Source organism: Chironomus tepperi, unplaced genomic scaffold (assembly GCF_022539635.2).
Source record: "Chironomus tepperi strain 1889 unplaced genomic scaffold, CSIRO-AGI_Ctep_v1 contig_16, whole genome shotgun sequence".
Classification (NCBI taxonomy): Eukaryota; Metazoa; Arthropoda; class Insecta; order Diptera; family Chironomidae; genus Chironomus; species Chironomus tepperi.
Window position 1 is genome coordinate 1,454,289 of NW_027226138.1, and position 16,318 is coordinate 1,470,606.

General features: G+C 33.4%; 2 protein-coding genes across 2 annotated transcripts; one reads left to right on the forward strand and one right to left on the reverse strand.

Moving 5' to 3' along the window:
- The first annotated feature begins 644 nt into the window (after nt 1–644).
- LOC139093198 (uncharacterized) lies at nt 645–5,349 on the forward strand. The gene is made up of 2 exons (XM_070643835.1): nt 645–1,653; nt 5,028–5,349. Exons 1-2 carry the CDS (start codon nt 1,087–1,089, stop codon nt 5,232–5,234), a joined length of 774 nt encoding a protein of 257 aa, XP_070499936.1. The 5' UTR covers nt 645–1,086; the 3' UTR covers nt 5,235–5,349.
- A 2,892-nt stretch (nt 5,350–8,241) lies between these two features.
- On the reverse strand, nt 8,242–15,349 carry Rh50 (Rhesus blood group-associated glycoprotein Rh50). Its single transcript, XM_070643314.1, has 10 exons — nt 15,219–15,349; nt 13,413–13,611; nt 13,140–13,308; nt 12,905–13,070; nt 12,485–12,839; nt 11,906–12,003; nt 11,774–11,804; nt 10,543–10,715; nt 10,274–10,367; nt 8,242–8,843 (listed from the first exon to the last, which is right to left on the reverse strand). The coding sequence occupies exons 2-10, from the start codon at nt 13,567–13,569 to the stop codon at nt 8,725–8,727; spliced, it is 1,362 nt and encodes a 453-aa protein (XP_070499415.1). The 5' UTR covers nt 13,570–13,611; nt 15,219–15,349; the 3' UTR covers nt 8,242–8,724.
- Nucleotides 15,350–16,318: the final 969 nt, after the last annotated feature.

Here is a 16,318-nt window from a genome sequence, read left to right on the forward strand (position 1 = left end):
CTTGTGAGATATAAGCTTGTGCGATTAGCACTGAGACGCATTATACCCAAAGCTCCTGGATATTTTAGATTGGAATAGCTTAAGTTTTTTATTTTAGGTCCTTGCTTCTCTTCTTTCCTAAAACTTTTAATTTAATAGACATTTGAAATAGATGTACACATCTTAAATCATACTTCTCAAAATAAACAGCACCCAAATTGCTTAAAAAAATTCCCTGAATCTTCCAAATTCACAACCCTGCTCATCATCCTTTTCTCATTAACAACCAAAAGCTTTTACACCATTTAAAACAAAATTAACAATCCAGTCTTCCATCGAAATTTGCCAGCAGTGATTTATGTGTGCATAATAACTAGTAAGCAAACCATAAAACAGTTTGCTGCTCATAACTTCTATCTCTTAAAAGAAGAAGAACTAGAACGAAACAAAAAAAAAAAAAAGAAATAAAATTAATGCAAACGTGCTTGTAATTTGATAATTCAAAGAAGCCCCGCATAACTAGGCGAGTCGTAGTTGTGTTTTGTACTATTACTGTCAAGAGTTTTATGTACACATTGTTGAAGTTTAGGTGCCGTCAATAAATATTATAAAAATATTCTCTCTTTCCAGTCTCGCATTGAAGCTCGTTTAGTAAAGGTGCTAACTGTTAACTTATTAAAGTTCACCGTACCGTTGTTAGTCCGGTTGAAAAAAAAAAACTAAATTAATAACACAACAAAAGTGAGAGAGAAAGAGAGAGAAAGTGAGTGAGAGAGAATGAAAAACTGGCCACGTCTAATTACTGGAAATCATGAACATGTTTCGACTTAATTAAGTGATTTACTGACTGTAATACAGTTTTGATAGTGCCACTTTGAATAATGTACGGGAAAGAGGAAATTTATTGGGCAAATATAACGCTGTACGATTCATAACAATTTTCGCTCTCCGTATTTTGCCCCTCATCGTTCGCAAACTTTCTCAATTTAAATGCTTTGTGCGAGACTTCATGTTGTGCTGTAAAAAAAGGGCTTTTTGAATGCGAAAAAAAAGGAAAAATATACCTGTGGTGTGTTTACATAAAGGAAGAAATATACAAATTAAATTATGGATTCGATTGAAAGTGATTTAAAAAACTACAAGTCGCTCTTTGAGGAAATAGCACAAAATAATAGTGAAATTTATTTAAATAAGTCATTTCAAGATGTTATCCAATATGATGATAGCAAATGTTGTTGTTGTAAAATTCATCGACGACAAAACCACAATTTTATTGCAGGCGGTGCAATTACAAATACGAAATCATTTAATCAGGCACCGATATATAATACAATATGGTTAGGAGAGATGAAAAATGCTACGGATTATATTGAATACCTGAATGAAACTCGACGTAATAGTTTTAGTAGTTTAAATAAGGATAATCGATCAAATTATTACAATTTGATGCGTAATGACTTACCATCTCATAATAATGATGATGAACAGCCAGACACGAGTCGAGAATGTAATAGCAATTTCCTTCAAGTGCCAAAGTTTGACAAATCTAGTGAACATATGAGAAGGACGCCAGAGTTTGATGGCATTTCGAAGAAAATTGATGAAATTCATAAACTAGATTCGAGTGTTTCATCTCTCATTTATAAGAGCATTGAAGTTCATGCTGATATATTGGTAAGTAATTTTGAATCAGCTTGTAAATAGCTATGGTGTGCCAGTAGATTTATGATTGGCAGCTAAATTTTGAGCAATAAACTGATGATTTGATAGCTTAATATTATGTATTTTTGAAGTTATTAAGCTTTCGAAAGTTCTAAATTTGTGAATGTGTTGTGCATGTCCCTTTTAGTTGCTTAAGGAATCTACAATTTTATGATAGTTAAGCTGAAGTGACTGAAGCATCATTGCTTTGATATAATAATTTAGTGTCTGTTTTTAGTACGATTTGTGCTGGAAAGGTTTATGACTTTGTCATACCAGGTGAACCATTAATGTACCTTTACCGTACTGTACAGTGCCGAATCGTACCTTACCATCATCGTAGAAATCGGAACCAGCAAAAATTTTCAAACATAATTTTCCGGTATTTAAAATACAAGGAACTGATTTTGAAGACTCAAGAACCATTTATTACTTACTTACTTACTGCATCAGTGTTCCTATGAGTAGCTTAGGTTACAACAAAAGGCTTTCCATCTGACTCTGATGCTGGCTCTGTCACCTTGCTTGTATGAATTCTCTGTTCGCACGTTGAACTTACATTCTGTCATCACTGCTCTGCGCCAAGTAGCTTTTGGAGCTACTCGCCATTTCCCTTGTGGTTTCCATCCAAGCAAACTTATGTTTCTGTCCCAGAATTGACATTTTATCTTGTTTCTTTCTTCCGAAGTGTGTACCCTATGAAGCATTTAATGGGTGTTCTGATTTCTCGAGATCGATTTCGGAAAGTCTTGATCTCGGTTCATTTCCGTCATCCAGAGTTGTGATGGCCGATGTCGGCGACCGAGAGAATCGGCCAGTCGTTCATTGACGTTCCAACGTTCCAACGTTTTGATCTCGATTCACTTGCCGACATCCTTAGTTCGAATGCAACATTGTACTGCAACCTGTACGTAAGCCTTGATTTCATAATGATGGGCTTATAAATTAACATTCATTAAATTTCCATAAGCCTCAAATAATCTGTAAATCTCAATGACCTGAACAGCTTGAAACAGTTTGTGTGTGTCAGCATGCAATCCTCAAACTTTTTTTCCAATTAACAATCGTCACGATTGCAAATTTCAGTCAGCACACCATGAATATATTTTAAAAAAATCCCAATTTTTATTCTTTAATGAAATTTACGCAATAAATGAGATAAAATTCATCTATCAAGCTATGATATTTTCATCACACTATCTCAACATCAGAGAGATCCAACTTTTTTTAAAAGCTTTTAACATCAAAAATTTTACTTTCATGTCAATCATTTGGAATAAAATTTTATGGTGAAAAATTTTAAATGGGGGCAAAAAAACTCATTTCGTTCCGAATTCAGTGCAGCATAAAAAGTTCCATTCATACATATCTACAAACCTTGGCGTAAGCTTAATATTCAATTTCAAGAGCTCCTTTATAACAAACAATAAATTATTTTTAATCCTATTATTGGCGAATAACGCTACATTTATCGCCAATGTAAAATCTCATTTTAATGCCAAAAGGTTATTCACGTTTGGATATTTTTATTTTTTTTTGAGCATGGTGCGATATAGTATCACAGGTCTTAACGGTTGTTATTTTACATATAAACTGTCTTGTACTACGGTCGTTAAGAATGGAATGAATTTCAATCTTAAGTACCTTAGCAATCTGACCTTTTTTCCGCATTTTCCTTTCATTTCTATTTCCTTTATACTTTTTATTTCATAAATCTTTAAAGACACATGGATGTGAACCAATTCAACAAAAAACTTACCTTACATAAGGCATTCGTAATTACATAACCGTTTTGTAGCACTACCAAAAGTGATTTGTAAATCACAAAATGTCTCACCTCTAACCTTTTATATTCATAAATTCCATTAAGGCTACTCTTACTTTAACATGCATGAATGTGTCCACAGATTTTTATTTTTTGTAATATGTGTACACATGAACATAAAACCTTATCCTTTTTCATTCATCACGGATTTATGCTACAAAGTATCACGTCAAAATTTCATCAGTCATTCTAAGGGATTCATCAGATTGTGTAGTAAGGAACAAGAGGGGAGAGAAGGAAAATATGAGATAGCGAAATCGTTTAATCATTGCTGGTCTTTATATCTTCTTTTCTTTCATTTTTTTGGAAATCACTGTATGTGCTGTTGGATGCTCATTTGTGGAGACTTAAAGAGGATGATTGTAGAAGATTTAGGAATTTTGTCTGCATGACTTTGAATGCAAAATTGCGTTCGTAAGAGAATAATCTTTGAGTTCATATTAAAGAGGTCAAATGGGGGGGGGGAAAGTGGAGAGACTTTAAGAAGTTGGGCTTTAATAGCGATTTTCAAGTTCAAAACAGTTCGAAATTTAACTACCCTAGCATGTAAATATCCTGTTCTCAAGAGTAGGGTCAGAGTTAAGCTCACGAACATGTTAATTTAGTATACTTAAGATGAGCAAGCTCTCGGGAGCATGATCTTTGTCTGTTACAACTCTCTAACAGACAAAAGGACCGCTTTTAGGTACTCTAGTGAGACTAGTGTCTTATGAAAGCATGCCCTTTGCTTTTTAGGGGGCTATTATTGTATCATGACTAAGAATGAGTTTTATGAAGATCTAGTGGGTCAAGCAGGATGTAGGAGGGTTGATCTAGCAATGGAATTGCAAAAAATGAAGCATTGTCATTGAGAATAAATAAGCCATTCAGATGTTCCTGAATAATTAGTCTATACTAATATTATCAAACTACATTCAACAAGATCTTATGTTTCATTAATGAATCAAGAGAACACTGACATTTTCACAGTCTTTTAATTTTAGAACAGCTAGAAATAACAGGAAATGACTAGGAATGACAAATGATAACAGGAAACGAAAGCGAATGTCAGAGAAAGACATGGAACGTCAGAAAATGACAGAGAACGACTAAGAGCGACTGTTAAGGACTGGAATTGGCAAGAAACGACTTAAACTGACAGGAAACAACTAAGAATGACAGAAAAAGGTTGGGAATGACAAAGAGAGTCTGGGAGATTTAGCGAATGAAATATAGTATGAGTAGTAATTTCTCAAGGGGAAAGAACTAATGAAAAGTGGATAATTGCAGCTAAATGTAGGTGAATCTTATAAGTTCTTTCCCCTTGGCCTTAATCTCATTAGTAATTCTTTAAGCGTAGCTAAAGATCTTAATTTTTATTCTTATCCTAATTATAGCTTACATAGGCATGCCAGACATAAATTCATAATATAGTCATTGCATCATAATTTAATGATATTGCCAATAACACAATTTTCATTGCAATTATGTTATTCCTTAACATCCCTATCTCAATTATGTTATTATTCTCATCTCATTACAGTCTTTAGATGCCACAGTGAGTCGTTTATTAGCTGAGACGAGAAAGCTTCTTGAGGATCTCGAAGATGTAAAAATCCTTGATGATATTATTGATGTACTTAATAGTGAAAGCATTTTTTATCCCATCATTCATCGTGAGTGGATGTTCCCAATAACAAATTCCAATAAAATTCCAATTGATGAGGGCGTTGTTGTTGGTTCGTCATGAGTAAACAAAAAGAAACAGAACCAAAAAATATTCAAATTGATGATAAATCGATTTCTCTTCACTTTCTTCATATTCTTTAATTTATTTATGGATTTATTGATAAGAAAATAAAAACGTTTGCAGATTCAAGTTTAATGTGTTTATTCAAGAATCATAAAAGAAATAAGACATGCTGTATGCATGCTAGGGATGTGTGTTTATTTAATATTTGTCCAACATTATCATATTTCATATTAGGGATGAGATTCATAAGTAAGATGATATTTGTATGCGATGACCATCGATTGGACTTTTTATGTGATATTCAATCAGGCTTGTCATAAATGCTAAGCAAATAAATTTATACAAACTAAGCTAGTCTAGCTCTATCTTTGATTTTGTCTGGATTTGAACGTTATACAAATCCTTTCTATACTGTAAATTCTATAGACTGCCTTATTGCTGGATCGCATCTAACAACTTAAGTTGTGCAACAAGTGCAAACAACAAGTGGATTATTGGCAATGCTTTAACTCAATGTTTTCATCTCAACGTGTTTAACAATTCAAAATCTAATTGATTCTTACATGCAGTTCTTCAAAAATAACAAGTCATCGACAAAACATTTGAAGAGTAAAAATAATCCAGTTTTATAGACACTCTACCGTTCAATTCAATAACAACTTCAGGTATAAATCCATTTTCATAAGATGTTTATTGAAATTATCAGATACTGATGCTGATGATGCTATGATGATTTTGAAGAGAAGAGCTAGGAAAGGTTTAATTTTGAAAATTAAGTCAAGATGCATTTGTGAACATGAAGAATCATTTGAGGCAGAGTGGTTCAAACTGTTTGTGCCATGACAGACCTTGGTGGTAAGCAAAAGCCGAAATCACTCAGGACATGCGATTCATGGTATTTTCAAAAAATCTGGACGACACAAAGATTGGACAACTCTGATTTATTGCAATGCCAATCTTTTTGATTCCATGGCTTAACTCAGCCCATGGCAAACCTGAGATTGTTCTCGGTACAGAAGTTTGTCATGGTGCACCGGTTGTTCAGCACAGCTTTAACGTTTGATTTTTAGGTTTAAAATCTATGCCAGCAGACTCTACGCTCTGACTTTTGAATTTAGTCAGGAATTCGAAAATTTAGAAAAACAATAGTAAATCGAGGATTTTTGTCCAAATATAGAGGGATCGCTCCCACCATCCCAGGATACCCGAACAGACAAGGAGCATGATCATGAAAATTAGGCTGATTTACATAACTGAGTATGCTCATTTTCTTGTAGGAAAGCACTCCTTGAATTCAGTCATTAATTCGTAAACGAAGGATATAAAGAGTGTGTTTTTTTAGTTTCGGCATCATACATGTTTGCCCCAATTATGCTACCCGAGTTGTATTTTAAAGAATCTCCTAAGATCATTAGGCATAATGTTTCAACATAAAAATGAATGAATATCATAATATTGGCTAAAACAAAATAAAAGTTCTGTAAAAGTTCATTGAACTTACCGTATGAAAAGTAACATCTGGAACATTTTTGTTGGATATACTACATGCAATTAATCACATGTTTCTACCACTAAAACCATGAATCAATTTGGATATTTATTATGAATATCAAATGTTCCAAGCAGTTCCAAGTATTTTTTTTTTAAAATATTTACCTTTCCAGGTCATTGAAAACTCTTTGAACTTACCTTCCTGAATCCAATTATTGGATATGATTTAACCAAAAAAACCACAAAATATGAATGAAAGGAAAATTATAATACGATTTTCCTTTTCCTCTGTTTTGCGTAAATATATCATGTATTGTATAAATAAGAGTGCTTCATGTAAAAAATGGAATCAGCAGAAAATAAAAATAAAGAAGGCAAAAAATATCAAATTTCAGATTTTTAGCACAAGAAAATAAATAACGAAAATATTATTTCTTCAATGACACATTAAATGTGGACGACCACAAAGTCGTAATCGATAAGCAGCTTAGTATTCACAAGGGTTTCAAATAAAATATTTTTTTACATACAAGAATATATAAGATACACATGTTCCATTCAATGTTTAGCGAATTTTTCAAAAGGTATATCAATTTGTGGGCGGTTTGGTTTGAAGTTTTATAAATCAATGAATTTTACAAATATTTCTGATGTGTGTCAGTAGTTAGTGCTTCATATTAAGTCGATTGCAGAGTAACAGTTACAATTTATTTGATTATTATGACGGAAATTCCAAGTTTGATGATCTGGTGACACTACAGTCCAGAACTCGAAAATAACTAGGATTTTGTATGAAAAACTGGACTAAAGTCGACTCGACTCTGTTTTAAATTTGAGTAGACTTCAAACTCTCCAATCTACTGTACCATACAATGTAGACCTATTATTTATATTGTATCTTAGGCTCAAACCGTGACTGTTAGACTGCTTCAAAAATACTATCTTTGATCCAAGCAGAGCAATGTGGTAAACAGCATGTTTCGCTTTAAAACGGGAAGAAATCCAATGTCACGGTTCCATCAATGTAACTTCGTGTCTTTGATTAATTTTGACACGCATCGGCTCTCTGGAAAAGACAGAATGCTATTCGGGTAGATTGCTTAGGATCTGACTATAAAGCTATAAAGGAACGTTTTGAATTCACATAACAATTAGGCGTTGGAGGAGGGGACTTGCGCTTTTGCTACGAAATCCAAATTTTGATTCGTCATCATGACTGTGCTTAGCTATTCCTAGTACTACATAATATCCGAATGTTCCCTACGCAGCCATAAGTTATAAGGTAATTAGCCCAAAAATTCCCTTATTATTGTATCTAATCTAATCCCAGGACACATGTCAACAGAATAGAACATTCCAGACCTAAATTATGATAAATATGGATTTGAATACGTCTCTACATCTGCATATCTCCACAAAGAACAAACTCGATAAAAGTCGTACATCTAAAAATGATTTCTTAACTTGATTGTGTATGATTGTAGAAAATAAAATAAAAATCAGTTGAACATGCTTTATGCTTTCAGAAGCACTTATGTACTAAGCATGTGTACATATTTTTTTTTGTGGAATTTCATTTTTATTCTTATGATTTAAAAAGGAAAAATACATCATACACGAGTAAAAGGATATAAAAATCAGGTCATATTTGTAACAATACAGTAAAAAAGTGAATTTTTAGAATTCAAAATTTATTGTACATTAAACACAAAAAAAAAAACATCATTGTATGCTATAAAAGATTTATCGCATAAAGTTAGTTGTACAACAGAAAAGAATTAAGTCACAAAAAATATTCAATACATACAAATTGAAACACATTTGTTAAGTAAAATGATAAATATTTAAGTATCTGATTTACATCTCAATTTGCATTTCCATTTTCGCACCCGATATGATAGGAACCGAAAATAGAATCAAGCTTGAAAAAATATTATTTTTTTTTTGTCTGTTATTTTAAACTCGACTGTCACTGATGTATGCTTTAACATGATATTTATTGCAAATGTTCATCACGATTGTACTCATGACCATCCGGCGTTTCCCAATAAATGTCATCTTTATGTAGCTCGTGCGTTTGTAAAGGTCTGAACGTTGGACTTTTTAGTACGAATCCTGTTACGGCGAGCATACAAAAAAATTTATTAAAAATTGAATTAATTATTTGTGGATTTAAATTATGAATGAAAGGATGGAAAGGTCGAGTTCTGCAATTTTTGAGTCGTTCATAAATGATGTTGGATTTGCAGTTGTGTAGGACTAGTGAAGATAGAGTGGAGTAGTCGAACAATTCAATTTTCAAATTAACCCGAATAGCAAAAATCTATTATCTATCACATATACGGCGTGACTGTGGCATGGTGACGGATTTAACCGAGTCAGGCAACTAGTCAGAGTAACGTCTAGCATGATGCCGTATTCTAGCCGAATCCGTCACTTAATTAGAGTCGTACTGAGCATGATGTCGAATATAAGCCCAATCCGCCACCCAGTCAGAGTCATGTCGAACATAATGCCGTATTAGAATCGAATTTTCCACTTATCCAGCATCGTATTGCAGCACATTGAGCATGATGCCGGATTTAGGTTGAATTCCTTATCTAGAGAAAGTCACGCCGAGCATTCAAGTCGAATCTGACACCCACCCAGAGTCACGTCAAGCATGATGCCGGACTCTAGTCGAATTCTTCACCTAGTCACAGTCACACTTATCATGATGCCGGATTTAAGCCGAATCCGCCAAAAAGTCATAGTTACTTCGACTTGGAGCCATTTCTAATCGACTAATCGATTTATGCTATTCGAGCAACATCATTAATGACCAAAACCCAAATACGAAATTGTAGAAACTTAATTTCCCATCCTCTAAATTATCATCAGTCGAAAGTGAATGAACATGAAAAAAGGATTCTATGTTTAAACAACATAAAGTGGACATAAGGGTGTAATATAAATTCTCCACATTTGCTTTCCTAACAATCCGCCAATAAATTGTATTCTAAATGTGCGCACATACAATATCAATACCATTCATCCTAATCAACATATCTACCTAATTTCCACAAACATTCAATTTACTTTTTCAATGCGTCTCTAAAGATCTGTTCGGCCTTTATAACCATTGGATTGGGTTTAACTTCAATGATATTTTCAATTTCCGGTTCTGCATTCCACCAGAGATCATCTCGAAACATTTTTCTCGGTGCCAGTTGCCCACCGAAATATTTTGTTTTCATAATAATGCCTTTATTACGCAATGTTTTATGGTAATGATATGGAAAGCATACATACGTAGTTTTTACAAGAAAAAAGAATGAAACCAAAGAAGTTACATTTGAGATAAAAAAAAGGGACAGTTGGTTAAAGAAGAAGACCAAAATGTAAAGAGAGATGTTGGAATAAGAAAAAGAATAGAAAAGAGAATTGAAAGTTAAAAAGAATGAGAAGCTTTTAGTCTGAAAAAATATATCTACATGAATAAAAGTGGATGGAGAGAAGGTGAAATCTCATTTTATGTTATCTTTAAAGCATGCCTATTTTCTTACCTGTGAACAATCCACCAACAATGGCTATAGTGACGGTAACGAGAATAGCAAGAAGTTGAAAAGCAGCTTGTTTTTCAGAAGATCTTCCAAAACCCTAAAGATTGTTTCCATTTTATAAGTAATGAAAGAAAAAAAAATTTTTTTTTTTGGCTCGTGTTACTTAATGTGATAAGAAATTATCTGATTGCCATGGAATAATTGTGCCAAATTAAATATTTAGCACAAAAAAATCTCATTTTCTGTTAAAAAAAGGAAAAAGATTTCCTTACCCCAATTATCATCTCGTGTTCATCCTCCAACATCGTTGAATTCTTCATTCCCGGAAAGATGGTGTATAGGGAATCACCGTAAGCATCTTTTGTAGCAAAATATGCAAAAATGGCTGAGAAAAATGCTGAAGCGACTGCAGGCATACCGTGTAAGTTGTGAACACCGCATGTATCTAAATAAAATGATAGTAAAAAAAAACAGTAAAGGAATTAAATGAAAATGGTTTCAATATTCATATGCAAGCATGCATGTGTACACGTTCCAACGATTATATGAAAATCCCTTTCATTATTGTATTTAAATATCAAAATTTATTTCCATTTGAATGGAAGAAATACAGGGGGAATATTGGTTGAGTAGGATAGCTTTAAAGGAGGACCTGAAGTTATCTACTTGTGTTACATCCTAGAGGAAGATGTAAGAGTTTGTCGACGAATTCTCGAAACTGAGACACGGAACCCAGACTATAAGGGAATTTACCAAAGTTATGATCTCGAATTTTATCGAGAACGAAAAGTTTTGATCTCGGTATCGAGAAGCTTTATGTCATATAAGAGAATATGACTAAACAGGCCTGTCTAATATCCACTCTTTGACACATTCGTTATATTTTTAGCATCAGTACTAAATAAATATTAAATTTACAAATTCCAATTTCACGAGTGATATAGCTTAGTCGCAAGTGAAGTGCCACGTAGCCATATTGACGGCAAAACGACAGAATGACATAAAATTTCTCTTACCGCTCGAGTTCTGTATAAGATGGCTCACTTGAAAAATACACAGCGTAAAAGGGCGAATAACAGTACCCCAAGACTGGAATGATTCTAGCGTTTGCCGAATTTAACCTAATTTGAATTCACGCTTGAGTCACGCCGGCAAACTTTAAAGAACATTCCGAAAAAAAAATGTCATTAGTCGACTGTAGGCCAAGTTATTAATTGGACATCATGTAAAGTTGTTCAACTCGAACTAGTGAAACTATTTTATAAGTACTGTGTCTTTTAGGCCAGTTTCTAACAATATGCCTCATTCTTAGTACTTTAAAATAATGTTGCAGATCAAGATTTGCCTCATAACTCGGTAGGGCTTGGTCTTTGTCTCGGCATAGGAAACCTTCATTCATAAGCTATCAACCCCATTGCAAAATGTTGTCTACAGTTCCTTTTTCTCTACCCAGACATGAATACGTTTCATACAAAAAGACAATAAATATTCTTTTGAACCTACCTGCAAGTCTCATTTTTTCCAACATTTTAGGCTGTTAAATAAATAAATCAAGTAAAGAACAATGAGAATTTATAGTAACAGATTGCAAAAAGCAAGCGAGAAAAGGAATTGTGTTTAAAAATTTATACTCACGGTAAAGTAGCGATATCCAATGACAGAAAGGGCACCAGCGAAAGTTCCAATGATTAAAGCTCCGCAAGGATGAATCAATAAATTAACAACAGATCCAACTGCAACAATTAAAAAAATTTCCTTTTAGTAAAAGAGAAAGCTTAAAGTCTTTAATTTTCGTTTTTTGTTGATTAACAGCACATGGCAATAACCAAGTGCTTCTTTACATGTGCCTTCTTTTTTTTTGTCAACAACATAAATATAGACATCTTTGTTGTTTATTTTTTCAACATATTAGTCATAACCAAATGCACAATGTAGCAAAGACTTGATAATTGGAAGTCGTGCGTCATAGCTCAATTTCGTCTACGTGAAATATAAGAAATATTTGCATGCTGTGTATGATTTGTGTCAATAATTTAATTCACATCACCAAAAAAATACATATTTTTTGTTGCTTGTTTGGTGAGCCTCTGAATTGATTAACAAATAAATAAATTAACCGCAAATTTTAAATTTAATTAAGGGTGTGAATGGATATGCCCACAAAAATGTCATTTGCCTCTAAAATCTCATATGGCAACAAAACACGATACTGACCTGCTACACCTCCGGCTAATGTTGAATTTTGTACGTGAACCATATCTAATTTATTGTCCTTACTGACCAATGCGGAGACAATGATTGCAGTGACTGTACATGCAGCTAATGATAAGTATGTATTTAAAATAGCACGTTCTTGTTCTGGACCATCAACTAATGCTGAATTAAAGCTAGGCCAGAAAATCCACAAAAATACTGAACCGACCATAGCAAATATGTCAGATGTGTAGGAAGCGCCTTCAAGCTCTCCGGCTTTAGCATTTTCTTTTGATGGTCTAAGAATAAAACTGGCAGCTAAACCGAAATATGCTCCGAAAGCATGTACTGTTATTGATCCACCTACATCAGTAATCTAAATAATAAAATTGTTATTAAATTCTTGTGTCTGAAATTGGAATTTCTCAATATCATCCGTACCTTCATAAGTTCAATTTGTAAATATTCATTAGATGCAAAAAGTATAATTTCAATTAATCCCATAACTAACAATTGAATGGGAGAAATACGTCCCAGCAATGCACCCATACTGATAAGAACACTTGCGGCAGCAATATCAGCCCCAATAAGATTTGTAAGCGATAATCTGATTAAAAAAAATGAAAAATTGAAATTTTTTTTTGTTCCTGCACAATTCAGAAATGTTGAAAATTACTTGATTGTTCCATGTTCCATTTCGTAAAAGCCTCGCATCAGTATAGCCCATTGAACACAGAGAGCAGCTACGAATAAATTTAATCCTGTTGCACTGTAGCCATAACGTTTGAGGAAGGTCATCAGGAAACCAAAACCAATAAAAATCATTACATGAATATCTTGAAAATCTATTGATTTTTATTATCCGGTTGAGGATGAAGGCATGAAAATAGAAATAAAATAAAATTCAAACATAACAGCACGTGATACAACAATTCAATCATTTTCTTACGTCCGTATTTCGGTATAATAAAGCCTGGTTCCGATTGTGCTCCATCTTTAGGTCGTAAATCAGTATCGTAATCCGTATAGATTGCAAAAATTACGATAAACACAAATTGAATGGTTAACAGAAGAACATATCCAGATATACCCGTATTCTGCTGCATGATGCAGATTTTTCACTTTCAATTTTCTCGAGTGTTATGGTTCTGTAAGCATGAAGAGATTGAAGAGAAAAACACAAAAATTTTCTTCATTTATTTATCAGAAAATGGAAATCGACCGACAACATCAAACTCAATGAGTTTTGTGATTAGAGATGGACTCTTGACTGTTACTGAAATTTACTCAGATTTTATTGCACAACACATGGTTGGGTCGTTCACTAGTGACGTCCTATATTTTTTGCAAGATGCCACTCAATAGCAACACCATTTGATATAAGGTTGGGTATCAAAAAGCTAAATGGATGTCATTTGTGAACGGTCACACAATTTTGGCACGAATGGGAATCAAAAATCTCCAACCAGAACAATTTAATAATCTCGAAATGTTCTCTTAATTAAAAGTCACTAATGCACGCATCGAATGAGATTGAATGAATTTGCAAAAAAATTAGAGTGTCTGGATATTTACACTTGAAAATCTTTAATTTGCAGCTAAACTTAATGAAACTAACAAAGTAAATGATCAGAAAAAAGAAGACTTATGGAAGTAATCTTATCTTTATAGATGGTGCTAAAATTTTTTTATAATGATTCTTTTTGAAGAATTTATCGCAAGTATATTAATAGCTATAAATAGTCAATAAGACACAGAGTATAATAACTTGTAGTGCAGTAGATAGTGCTAATTGCTTAATCTTTATTTGCAGCTACAGTCTGTTGTATAATTTGTGTCGAGGAATAAATGAATGACTTTTAATTGAAATGTGAAATCGAGGGTAAGCAATCCGTTTCATAGAGGATTGTGTCATAAGACTAGTAAAGTTAACAGGCTTCGATGGGCGGGACATAGATATTATTAGAAGAGCTGCAGAAGTTGCATTCATTTTGACGACTAAAGAACTTTTAGAAGGAGGTTTGTTGATTGAGACAATATTGTATTTGGTTTTGGCAATTGACAGTCACAAGTCAGCGATAGAGCCAGCTTTAGAAGACGCTCAAGGGAGGTAATGGATCGCCATTGATCTATACGACCAGCGAAATAATCAAGTATGTCGTTGGAAGACATCTAGGAGAGGTCATGGATCGCAATTGATCTGTATGACCAGTGAAATAAGTAAGTAAGTAAGTAAGTAATTAGCAGTAATTGACGGAAGTCAGCGATAGAGACTGGACTTAGGCGCCATCTAAGGGAGGCCAGTGATTACAATTAGTCTAAATTACATGTGAAGTAAGTGATCCATTTTTGATCTTGTGTCAAATGGGGCCAAACTTAAGATTGAAAGCAATTTGGTTCTTGCCTAATTATTTGAACCAAAGCTCGAATTGGACTCCGATTTCAAATGGAAAAATCGGCTCAAGTCGACTTGACTCCACATTAATCTTGAGTCAGCTTCGGACTGATTTATTTTCAATTTATTTTATAAAATTTGCAATAAAATTCGTAATTCCTTGCAACTTCAAAATTCTTTCAATCCCCAAATATTCCGCTGCATAATTCATGAGACAAATGTGACACTAGCTAGGTGCAAACACAATGTAGCACACAGCTGCATATTCCCAAAATTTGAATCCACTCAAAAATCACAATCACCAAATTCAACAAATTTAAAATCACAAAAAAAAAAAAAAAAAATTCAGCCAGGATTTACCAAAAATAATTTCAGATCCAGTCACGACGATGTGCTTCACAAAACTAAAGTCAAATTTTCCTCCTGAAAGAATTTTTATTTTGTTTGTGTTTTTCTCGCTGAGTGGCTAACTAAATTGTTATTTAATATCAGACGGTAAGCAGTTAAAAAAAAGAGGGGTAATAATCAGAAGCTGAACAATTTTCTAAATCAATTCAAATGAAATATTCAAATAAAGTGGATACTCTTTTGATCATATGTATGCTTTCGTGCTATTCGCGTAAGTAACAAGCGTATACACTTGAAATCTTCAATTCTCTCAAGTGTCTGCGATTTATGGGTGGTTTGTGGAAGAGATTATTATGTGAATATTGAGTTGAAAAACACAAACAGATGAAGGACAGGCCATTTGGACTCTATTTCGCGCGTAAATTACAATTTACTGTATTTATTAACAGAAATAAAGTGTTAAGTATGTCACAAATCTGACGTTCAAAAATTTATAAGAATTTCGGACAAATTTGCTTGTCCTGCATGAGAATTGCCATAAATCAATGGATACAACCAATGTTCAGTTGGATAGGATGGAAGGTGAACATAGAGTAAAAACAGACGTTTATTAATATAAATTATAGTAAAGATTAGAGTGCAACCAAAATTTACTGACCACTAAGAGGCACCCGCAAATTAATCGTTGGAAAGTTCTACATGTGGTAAGACGCAAGATAAATCATACGGATGTTGTAAATGGTAAATGGCCAGCAAACCGAAAAAGAAAGAAGGAAAGCGACGGAAATTCAATTACACTGATACGGCATTAGAGAGAAAGACATAAGGAAAAGGAAAGAGACAATAATCACGAACTGAATATTTAATGATGCTTTTTGTCCAGCTCACAATGCAGTGGAAAATTATGTGCTCTTTTAATACATTTTTCATTTTAATACTAGCTCTTCTGTGCATGATATCATATCTCATGTTTCAATTTAAAGACGTAAAAGTTTCAGACTATCTCGTTCGTGTGCTGCTTTAAAGTCGGTAAGTATTTTTAAATTTTTATCCATTTTTATTACGAAAAGATGAGCCAAAAAATTCAGTTCAATATTCTACAAATAAAAGGA